Source organism: Typopeltis vanoorti, chromosome 20 (assembly GCF_054136105.1).
Source record: "Typopeltis vanoorti isolate ZY-2024b chromosome 20, IOZ_Tvanoo_1.0, whole genome shotgun sequence".
Classification (NCBI taxonomy): domain Eukaryota; kingdom Metazoa; phylum Arthropoda; class Arachnida; order Uropygi; family Thelyphonidae; genus Typopeltis; species Typopeltis vanoorti.
In genome coordinates, this window is record NC_143568.1 from 60,405,189 (window position 1) to 60,417,285 (window position 12,097).

Here is a 12,097-nt window from a genome sequence, read left to right on the forward strand (position 1 = left end):
CACAAAAGCATATCAGTGGGAGCCAGATGCAGAGGTGGTGATACTAATGTGGAAGTAATGGAGAAGTCATATTTACCTATACAAGTTGCCAAAGGGTGTCACATCCTATTATTAAAATTCTCTGGATTAGAGATAAGTTTATGGAAGTTTTTTCACTTGGCTATGGCTTAGCTATGGAAGTTTTTTCACTTGGCTATGGCTTAGCTATCGAAGTTTTTCCACTTGGCTATGGCTTAGCTATCGAAGTTTTTTCACTTGGCTATGGCTTAGCTATCGAAGTTTTTTCACTTGGCTATGGCTTAGCTATCGAAGTTTTTTCACTTGGCTATAAAGGATAAAACCCAATTATATATTGGTTTTATCCTTTATCCAACTGTTAGCAAACAAAGTTTGCACATGAAGTACTTTCAGGAGTGGGGAAACTCATGATAAATGTGGTATAAGTTCTCATCACTTGCCTTAGTATCTCCCAATATGCAAAGCACATCTCCTTGTGGACATGTATAATGCTATGCATTAAAGGAAAGGCCGCTATCCAGACCAGGTTCGACCTTTATTGAGGTCTCATCCGTGGAAACCAGACCCAGAGGTGGTGATACTGAGGGGAAGTAATGGAGAAGTCATATTTACCTATATGAGTTGCCAAAGTTTGCTAACACTTAGATAAAGGATAAAACCCAATATATAATTAGTAGCATAGCCAAGTGAAAAAACTTCCATAAACTTATCTCTAAACCAGAGAATTTTAATAATAGGGTGTGACTACCTTTGACAACTTGTATAGGTAAATATGACTTCTCCATTACTTCCACCTTAGTATCACCACCTCTGGGTCTGGGTCCCACTGATGTGCTTTTGCGCAGAAGCGGTTGCTTTCCTTGAGATGTGAGAGGCTCTGCTTGGTGGTAGGTTTTTACCTATCTCGAGTGGGGCCATCACTGAGATTATGGCTGCTTGGTGGTAGGGTGAGCCTGTCACTGAGTGGAGCCACCGCTGAGTTCGACGGTCCTTCGGTCACTCGTAGGGAGTGGTCTTGGGAACTACCTAATTTTTAGAGAGGTCTTTACTTAAATAGCACTTCAATAAAGGTCAAAACCGGTCTGGATAGTGGCCCATCCCTTAATGCATAGCATTATACATGTCCACAAGGAGATGTGCTTTGCATTATAGGAGATACTAAGACAAGTAATGAGAACTTATACCACCTTTACCATGAGTTGCCCCAGTCCTGAAAGTACTTCAGGTGTAAACACTTGGATAAAGGATAAAACCCAATATATAATTAGTAGCATAGCCAAGTGAAAAATCTTCCATAAACTATCAAAATGTATTTGATATAGCATCATTGTAGTAAATCTCTATTACTTTCCACTATTAATATTACATTTTTAATCCAACTAATGCAACTTAAATTAACAATAAGTATCATGTAAGTTGCATCATAGCTAATGTAAGTTGTTTTAATTTTAAGGATAAACTGATAATTTATGTCTCAGAGTTTGATAAACAAGAAGTATGATAGAAATGAATTAGAGAAGCATGATGGAGCTGGAAGGAAAGGAATTAGTTATTTAAAACTAATGGAGGTTATTTGTTTCTTAAATTGAATTTGAACTCAGGTCTTTATTCTCCAAAGAGAACACATCTCATTATTCTGACAGGTTTGAACAAGCTTAGAAAGCAGGAGAGAGAGAGAGAGAGAGAGAGAGAGATGGAGGAAACAAAGAATCATTCAAATTGAAAGTTGGATGAATGATAGGGTGAAAGTGTAGGTAGTAGAATTTTTTTATACAAAGACCTTAGCCACCAACCATAGTAAATCTATCACTGACAATGATCTTCTCATAATTAACTCTAGAACTAATTAGAGTTAAATCCTCCACATGTGCGTGCACACACACACACACAATTTCATTAATTATGTAAAGGTGTTCATGATACATAGAAATTCTTTATCCTATGCTATGGATACTACATTTCTATATCATATCTATTTTCTCTTATCTCTTATCTCATATCCAGATTTTATTTTCTGTCTCACTATTTCATTTTGCAATTTTTCATGTTTCATTTTTTTTAGTGAAGATGGCAAATTAAATATGGAAATGGACAACAGGATTAGTAACGCTGGTATGGTAGAAAGTCAGCTGAATAAATTTATATGGAATAAGAAAGAAATTAGTCAAAAGACTGTTGGAAGTTTATTTTGCACTTGGTTAGACTATAATAAATTTAGTTTAATCCTTTATCCAAGTGTAAGCAAACAAAGTTTGCGCCTGAAAATATCAGCAAAAGTGGACCAAGCTCTCATCACTCCTTTTCTCAGTATCTCCCATAATGCAAAGCATATCTCCTTGTGGACATGTATACTGCTATGCATTAAGGGAAGAGCCACTACCCAGAGTGGTTTCGACCTTTATTGAGGTCTTGTCAGTGGGAGGCAGACCCAAACGTGGAGATACTAAGGCAGAAGCAATAGGAGAGGTCATATTTACCTATACAAGTTGCCAACAGGTGTACCACCTTATTATTGAATTACTCTGGATCCAGAATAATCCAGAGTTGCCAACAGGTGTACCACCTTATTATTGAATTACTCTGGATCCAGAGTAATTCAGTAATAAGGTGGTACACCTGTTGGCAACTTGTATAGGTAAATATGACCTCTCCTATTGCTTCTGCCTTAGTATCTCCATGTTTGGGTCTGCCTCCCACTGACAAGACCTCAATAAAGGTCGAAACCGGTCTGGGTAATGGCCCTTTCCTTAATGCATAGCAGTATACATGTCTGCAAGGAGATGTGCTTTGCATTATGGGAGATACTGAGACAAGGAGTGATGAGAGCTTGGTCCACCTTTGCTCGGTGTTGCCTGGTGTTGCATCACCCTACCTCAGTCCTGAAGATATTTTTAGGCACAAACTTTGCTTGCTTACACTTGGATTAAGGATTAAACTAAATTTACTAAATTAGCTGTATACAAGACAGTGTTAAAACTAATTTTAACTCATGGATCTGAGAGCTAGGTTAGAAATAAAACACTTGATCAAGGACTGGAGGTTTCTGATATGAGAGTTCTCAGAAAGATTAGTGGAGTGAGTGAGTGAACAGATTGCATCATAGGTACTTTCAACATTAAAAATGAGGATATTTGGAAAGAACTTTCCATTGTTAGCATTCAGGAATGTGTTAGCAGAGCTAATCTCAGGTGGTATGTTACTTAAACAGCATGAGGAGAGATTAGCAAAACAAGTGTTCTCTGCCAGATTGATAGGAAAAAGACACAGAGGAAGACTGAGATGTAGATGAATTGATACAGTAAAAAGTGCCTTAGAAGATACAAATATAAGATCTGATAATGTTGGAGTCTTGATATACAAGAGGGTAATTTGGAGGAAAATTGTTGGTCGCAAGTTAGGCATGGTGTAACTTTTCATGCAGTAATATCATAATTATCCAGAACATCATCCTCTGAGGGTACATATCAGGAATTTAATGATAATGATATTTCATTTTTTTATGTTTTGCAGATAAGACTGAATTGTTTCTGGAAATTTATGGAAACAGCTTAATTAGATTCCAGACATATGAATACATAAAAAAAAAATCATGTGACTTCATAAAGTAAGTATTTATTATTAAATTTCTTTAGGAAATAAATTCTAGACAAATCTGCAAAGTTGTAGAAAGCTTTTTCACTTAGTTATAAATAAAATTAAAAATGAAAAGAAATTATATATTGTTGTTTAATCTTTTATCCAAGTGTAAACAAAACAAAGTTTATGGGTGAAGTTTCTTCACTACTAAGTTATTTGCATATAGAGGCTAATGACTTCATGCAATATGAAGTAATGAAGAAATTTCATGCACAAACTTTGTTTGCTTATACTTGGATAAAGAATTAAACAAGAAGATATTGTGGAATGACTTTTAATGGAATTATATTGATCAAGTGCATATAATAAACAACTATGTTATACCAACTTGTTTCACCAACTAAGGCTGTTGGCATCTTCAGGGTACATAACTGATGTATGTGCTCTGTTCTTTGTTTAATATAATTGGAATCGGTTGATTATAGTTTGTAACAGTGTTTTACTTTTTAGTGCCTTACATCAGTTATGTACCCTGAAGATGCCAACAGCCTTAGTTGGTGAAACTAGTTGGTATAACATAGTTGTTTATTATATGCACTTGATCAATATAATCCCATTAAAAGTCATTCCAGAGCTTTTTGGTCAAGAAAATTAAACGTTTTTTAAGAAGATATTGTGATAATATTTTGTACATTTTAATACTAGAGGGATAGAGCAGGTTCGAGGTTTAGAGCCACAAGAGGAGAGTGTGTTCCAAATACTAAGTACTCTGGATGTCAGTAAAGCTGTGGGACTGAATGGTAATTCACCACGAGTTTTGTGAGAATGTGATAAAGAACTGACAGCTCCTTTGACCCGGCTTTTCAATGAAAGTCTGGCTACTGGAAAGGTGCCCAGGAAATGGAAGGAAGGTAAGATAGTGCCATTGCATAAGTGTGGAAGCAGACTGTAAGTGTCAAATTATAGGCCAGTTTGTGTGTCATCAGTAGTTGTTAAGATCTTGGAAAAATTAGTGAGGGACTGTATACAGCTTTGGGCAGATGAGGGTAATGTTATCTGCGAGAGAGTCAACATGGATTTGTGAAGAGGCACTCTTGTTTTAGTAATATGATTGCCTTTTATAATAAAGTGCAAGAGCAGTTGATGAGGGAAAGGCATATCTGCCATTTTTTTGGATTTTGCAAAGGCATTTGACAGAGTGTCACATGATAAGTTGATATTTAAGTTGCAGCACAAGGGTTTAAATGTCGGGTTAGTCAAATGGATTGGCTGACTGATAGGTATCAGAGAGTTGTGTATGGTGGGCAATATCAAGAAAACAGAAGGTTTCAAGTGGGGGTTTCAGAGGGCTCAGTACTGGGACCTGTATTGTTTAACCTTTATATCAATGATATTGTCAATGGATTGCAAGGGGACATTCAGTTGTTTGCGAATGATGTGAAGCTGGGAAGGGTTATTAATAATAGTGCAGATGTGGTAGCCCTGCAAGAGGATTTGAATAAGCTAGACAGATGGTCAAATGAATGGGAATAGGGTTTAATGCAGCAAAATGTAAGGTCTTGAGGTTTGGGACACATTGATGGGATGCTGCATACTCTATTGGAGGAGCTATACTGGAGGAAGTAGGGAGACAAGAGATCTTGGGTTGATGATTGATAGAAACCTGAAATTTAGGGGACATATTGCAAAGGTGGTGAAGGTAACACAGAGGATTGCTGCAATAATGAGAAGGATGCTGACCTGCAGAGATAAAAGAGTTATCATTCCGTTGTATAAGATCCTGATCAGACCACATTTAGACTATTGTTCTCAGATTTGGTCCCCAGGATTTGAAGGGGATAAATTAACTGCGGAAATGGTACAAAGGCAGATACAAAGATGGTTTCAGGACTGTACAATGTTAGTTATGAGGATCGGCTGAGGGAATGTGGACTGCAGAGTTTGGTAGATAGAAGAAGGAGAGGTGATATGACTGAGACTTTTAAACTGTTAAGAGGTGGTTACAAGGTTGACACTGGAGAGTTCTTTTGCTTGGTTGAACAGCAGGAAGGAGTGATGACAAGGGGCCATCCCTGGAAGTTACGAAAGGAAACTGTGAGCAAGAGGGTGAGGAGTGGTTTCATTGCATGGAGGGGTGATTGTACCATGCATTGGTGATATAGTGGTGAGAGCAAGAAAGGTATGATAGACTTTGTGTTTCCTAGGAAGGACCTCCTGTGATGAGTCTTTTGATGCCACTGAGGCCTGAATAATAATAATAATAATAAAATGTTTGTGGTTAAAGAGGATTGCAGTCTGTGGATGTCTGATGACAAAAGAGATCTCTGAACAAATGATGAGTTGTATTTGAATGATTATAGCAGATATATGCATTTAGAGAGACTGATGTTTAGCAGTTAAATGAAACGAACCAAAAAATGGAAGAAATAATGGATGTCCCTAGGTAAAGATAATGGCTGTAAAGGAGTAACATTGGATTACATGTCGCAATATTTGATTGAACTTGAAGAGGCCAATAATGTGCATATGACTATTTAGCACTCTATAAGTTCACTGCTTTGTATAAACATAGAAATACAGTGATCCCTAGACTTATGTTCAGGTTCTTTTCCATCCGCAGGAAGTAAGTCGATACATTAAATCAACAGAGTTATTGGGGTTAGGCACTTAACTGTAATAAGTATACTGTCATTTTAATTTTTAAACCTTATTATAAAACTGTACTGTGTGTATTACTGCCACATAAAACAGGAGAATAATCACCCAAATCTTCCTCCATAATCACATCTTCATTACCTTCCCTGTGTGAATGATCAGGTTGTGGCTCTTCTAGTGTAACCTTTGTTTTTTTGATGAAAATGTCCAATGTGCTTTGCTTATTCCTCTTCTTCTTTTCATTGTAAATTTGTTCATAGCAAGCAAACACATCATGTACTTTCGTTTCTATTATTAAGTAGCATTCAACATTGGGATCCATGTCTTCAGCCATTTTGAGAACATCACTAACTGCAAGACCCTTCACTGTAAATTGTTTAACTACCTCTTCCTGTTTCTCTTCCCCCTCCCCTCTTCCTTTTCTCATTTTTCTTCTTCTGCAACAGTTGTTCCTCTAGTTCAACCAATTCTTCATTGGTCAACTCTTCAGAGGAAAACTTTCTATGAGTTGAATTATGTCGTCATCGTTCACTTCAAGATTCAGATTGTTTGATAGGCCCACTATTACAAACTTCCAAAATCATTCACAAACCTTTTTAATGTTTTTTTTTCATATGCCACTTTGAGGGCATTTCGTCCCAAGTCACAGCAATATTTTTAATAGCATGATAAATATTAATGTTTTCAAAATTGCATGAGGGTCTGGTCATTTCCTTCTGTAGCAGAAATGGCTTGTGAAAAAGTTCTCCATAGATAATAATAAGCCTTAAACACTGCAAGAACTGTGAAGATCACCACTATAAGACGTATAAGATAGATGACCTTGAGCATTATCTAGAATTAATAAAATTTTAAATTGTACATTTTCTATCACACAATAGCTTTTTATTTCACTCGCATAATAGTTGATTAAGGCATCCTCAAACAATTTTTGAGTCATCCACGACTTTTATTGCTCCGATAATGAACTGGGAGTATGCTTCTTTAGTTATGTTTTTGAAGATTCATGGATTCTCACTGTGCCATATCACAAAAGGTTTCAGTTTACATGCAACCACATTACCCATAACAGAATCGTAAAATGGGCATTAAGAGCTTTGAAACTAGGTATAGATTTCAACTTTTTGTGGATGAATGTCTGCTCGTGCATTTTTTTCTGAAACAAGGACGTCTCATTCATATTAAATATTTGCTGTGGCAAATAATTTTCCTCCATAATAATTTTATCCAATGTTTCCACAAACTCCTTGGCAGCCTTCTCAGCACTTGCAGATTCCCATACATTTTTACATTATGCAGCGCAAAATGCTGCTTAAATATTATGAACCAAACTTCAACATATTGAAGAGACTTCGTGCGTTGCCGATTATGGTCACAGTGCTAAGGGGGTATGCTCTTTTGGTTCAGGTCCTCTATCCATAATGCAAGTAGCTTTTCCATATCACCTCTAGGATCTTGTCGTTGCTTCATCACTATCGTTGGTTTAATGGAAGCAGATACTTTGACAGCCACTACGATTTTATCCCTATTTTTCAAAATGGTCGTCACTGTAGAATAAGACCATCTGAAGTTATGTGCAATCACACTGACGGCTTACCAGCTTCATGTTGCTTTATAACTTGCAACTTCATTTCAATGTCAATTGCTTGCCTCTTTTTCTGTGATTCTTCACTAGGTTTTTTGATTGTGTGCAGGGGCCATGTTGCACAAAACATTGTGAAATATTTAACAATAAATACACAAATAACCCATTTCTCAAACACAAAATCAACAGAGGAAGAAGACACATGCAGACTGCCGAGGCAGTTTGCTGCTGAAAGTGCTGTTGCCACTGAGCATGCTTTACTTTACGCTCGCTTGCGTCTTGTTCAAAAGTATAGTTGAAAATGTTATTTATTCCCTTATGGGATCATTGACGTATCTTTGAGAGGACATAAGTTGAGGGATGACTCTACATAAATAATGGATTTAGTAGATTCATTTGTCCAAAAATTATCGGTATTAGTAAAATACAGTTAATCAAGAATTACTTTATATTATTCCTCTTTTCTTTTCCTGTTCATATTCAACGAAGATAGAAAAAAATTGTAGAGGAATATTGTTAATTGAAGCAGAAAAGTTATGCTTCCTCAGAGTAGAGAACCAGAATGAAAATAGGGGGGATAGAAATGGTACTGAAAGTATGGTATGAGATGAAGGTAAGAAAAGAATATTTATTAGGATGTTGCTATATTTAGCAATGCTTATGCAAATTAGTTTAGTGATTTCAAGGGGAATCACATTTATGGCAATAGAGACTAAAAGGAAGAATCAGAAATTTAGTTTAATCCTTTATCCAATCCTTCAGGCCCAACTTTTGTTTAAGCAAACAAAGGTTGGGCCTGAAGTATCTTCAGGACTGAAGCAACTCGTGGTAAAGGTGGACCAAGTTCTCATCACTCCTTGTCTTAGTATCTCCCATAATGCAAAGCACATCTCCTTGCAGACATGTATCATGCTATGCATTAAGGGAAGGGCCACTACCGAGACTGGTTTCGACCTTTATTGAATGTTCAAGTACAGATCAAACTCCAAAAACTAAGTGTTGTTCCCCTCAGTAACAGGCTTGCCCTGCCACTGAGAAGAATTTTCAGCGTTGGCTCTATCCTGTGCAGGCTCACCTCACCACCGAGCAGAGCTGCTCATTTGCTCATATGGCATCTGAAGGGTAACAGCAACAGCCATGCATTGCATCAGTTAACTTCATGGGCTACAGCATTGCCATTCCTCACCCAAGCTTCCAACCAGTTTTGACCTTTATTGAGGTGTGTTTAAGTAAAGACCTCTCTAGAAATAAAGTGTTCCCCCCCCAAGCCCACTCCCTATGGGTGACCGTCCAACTCAACATTGTTCCACTCAGTGATAGGCTCACCCCGTCACAGAGAAGAACTTCTTAGCGTTGGCTCTACCCAGTGGCAGGGTCACCCCACCACCAGACAGAGCCATAACCTCAGTGGTGGCCCCACTCAGAGACAGGCAAAAACCTACATCAAGCTGAGCCTCTCATACCTCAAGGAAAGGTATCACTTCTGCACAAAAGCACATCAGTTGGAGCCAGACCCAGAGGTGGCAATAACAAGGTGGAAACAATGCAGAAGTCATATTTACCTATATGAGTTGCCAAAAGGTGTCTCATCTTATTATTAAATTACTCTGGATTTAGAGAAAGATGTTGGAATTTTTTTTCCACCTTGTTAGACTATAATAAATTTAGTTTAATGCTTTATCCAAGTGTAAGCAAAGAAAGTTTGCGCCTGAAGTATCTTCAGGACTGAGGCAACTCGTGGTAAAGGTGAACCAAGCTCTCATCACTCCTTGTCTTAGTATCTCTGACTCCCACTGACGAGACCTCAATAAAGGTTGAAACCAGTCTGGGTAGTGACCCTTCCCTTAATGCATAGCATTATACATGTCCGCAAGGAGATGTGCTTTGCATTATGGGAGATATTAAGACAAAGAGTGATGGAAACTTGGTCCACCTTTACCACAGGTTGCCTCAGTCCTGAAGATACTTCAGGCACAAACTTTGGTTGCTTACACTTGGATAAAGGATTAAACTAAATTTATTATAGTCTAACCAAGTGGGAAAAAACTTCCAACAAGAATCATTAAATGGAATAAGGAAAAAAATTTGGAACAATTATTATCATAGGTATCATATAATGAAGGGAACAGGAGAATCACAAATTCTGCACTTCATAATAGCATCAGGGAATGTGATTGTGAATGAAGCATAAGTTTTGTCTTTGATTGGATAGAGTGATCACAATGTCCTTACATGGGAGATAGGTAGGCATCTATAAGTCTCAAGTAGAAAGCGATATATATATATATATTTATGAAGAATTGAATGACTAGAACCGAGATTTAAGTAAAAAGGTTTTAATTTAAAAACACTACTAGTTTCGGCCTGTAACAGCTTTCTTCAGGTGACATTATAAAAGAAAGAAAAAACACTAAACACTGAAGGTTAAAAGACTATGAACAACATAGACAGTCTCTATACATAATTAGCATGAAAACGTTGTAGTTGTATTTGAAGCTGTTCTTTCATTTCTTGCATTGTTGGGAGAATGAATGCCAGTACATGATTACAGCTGAATGACTATCTGGGAGGTTGTAGCTCAAGTTGTTATTTAGATGAACAGGATTGAACATGATTTCTCTAGATTCCACAATTTTTCTCTCTAGAAAAATGGTCATTCAGCTGTAATCATGTACTGGCGTTCACATGATGCTGCAAGCACGCACTCTCCCAACAATGCAACAAACGAAAGAACAGCTTCAAATACAACTACGTTTTCATGCTAATTATCAGGGCTGGCGGAAGCAGGCATAATGAGCATGCGGTGCATGTGGGCGCCGCTACGAAGGGGGCACCGCCACTGGGGCACCGTTCATGAGTTCATTTTTAAGAAACAAAATTTTAATCATGAAAACAAAAAATTCTTAGAATGATCAATATTAAAATAAATAAGGTTGGATACACCGAATAAAAATTAAAAAAAATTGTATATTGCCGCCTCTTTGATCAGCCGGCTGTTTACAATTTTGCAGCAAGAGCAGGCTAAATACATGCCTGCAGAATGTTGTGTCCACTGCAGTCTATCTAAAGTGAAATGTGAACAGTTTTTATGGGCAGAAACAAATTTTTGTACAAAACATTTGTTGCTACTTAACCAGTCATATGGTACACATCTCAGCAGGCTACTGACAGTAGCGCAGTGCAGACTATTATTTCGTCTCTGTGTCATGTTGCGTAATAATTTTTTGTGGGTATAAAATAGAAATGGAATCAAAAATTTAAAAAAAAGTTATCCAGTGCACAAAATCACAAGCATCATGCTGCAAAAGAAGCAGATGTTAAGAAACAAACTGGGGCTCTTAATAAATTTGTTAAAATATTAAAATATTCTGATGCAGATTGTAACCAACTCGATACATCAAAAATCAGAGTTGAAGAACTGTGCACATCATCCAGTTTGCATGAAAGTACTATTGCAACTATTGAACAAGATAACAAGATGCATGACTTAAGTGAAAAACTGTTAGGAGAAGACTTAGTTGTAGTTGACCACGAAACTAACACATTGTTAGTCTCTGTAAATTTAGAAGATCCAGGCGAATAGGGAAATATTGATGAAAAATTACGAGTTGTTTTAATTGAAATGGGGCCTGTTCAAAATAAAAATATAATATATCCCAGAGATACATATGGTCGTAAATTTGGCGACACGTATTATAATAGAAAAATGGAAAATGGTGACCTCGTGCCAGGAAAATGGCTCATTTATTCCGAAACTTTAAATTCTGTTTTTTGCTTTTGTTGCAAACCTTTCGCACCTACCGAATCAAGTAGTCTTGTAGAAGGTTATAACGATTGGAGAAATGTAAGTACAACTTTGCATATACATAAGACTAGTTTAACTCACATGAAAAATTTCTTAAAATGGAAGGAATTCATGACTTATTTTTTACGGTATTAACAACACCACAAACACTTTTATCAACAAAGATGTTTTATTAACGCTTATATTTCGCTGATTTTCAACTCGGCATCATCAGAGCACAACACACATGTAAATGCAACAGTGAGTGAGTGAAACAATATGATTGCAAAAGGCAAAAGATCTAAAGTCCTATTTTTGGTGCCCTCTAACGAAAAAAAAAAACAGCAGTTAACCAGGAGTTTTTCTTAGGATAACTTCCAAATTTTTGGCAAATTAATGCAACCATATTTGTTAAGGTTGGGAGAATTCTTCAAAGCCATTGCTGACTCAAAAAATAATCTTTCAGATCTATAACGACT

At 36.9% G+C, this 12,097-nt stretch overlaps 1 protein-coding gene across 2 annotated transcripts in view; it reads left to right on the top strand.

Annotated features, from left to right (window-relative positions):
- Positions 1–12,097, top strand: part of Dnaaf3 (Dynein axonemal assembly factor 3) — a 223,732-nt gene that overhangs the window by 56,890 nt on the left and 154,745 nt on the right. For both annotated transcript variants that reach the window (XM_090410152.1, XM_090410151.1), the window contains exon 6: positions 3,529–3,622. In XM_090410152.1, coding sequence (XP_090266278.1) covers positions 3,529–3,622 — 94 coding nt within the window. The remainder of the gene's footprint in view (positions 1–3,528; positions 3,623–12,097) is intronic.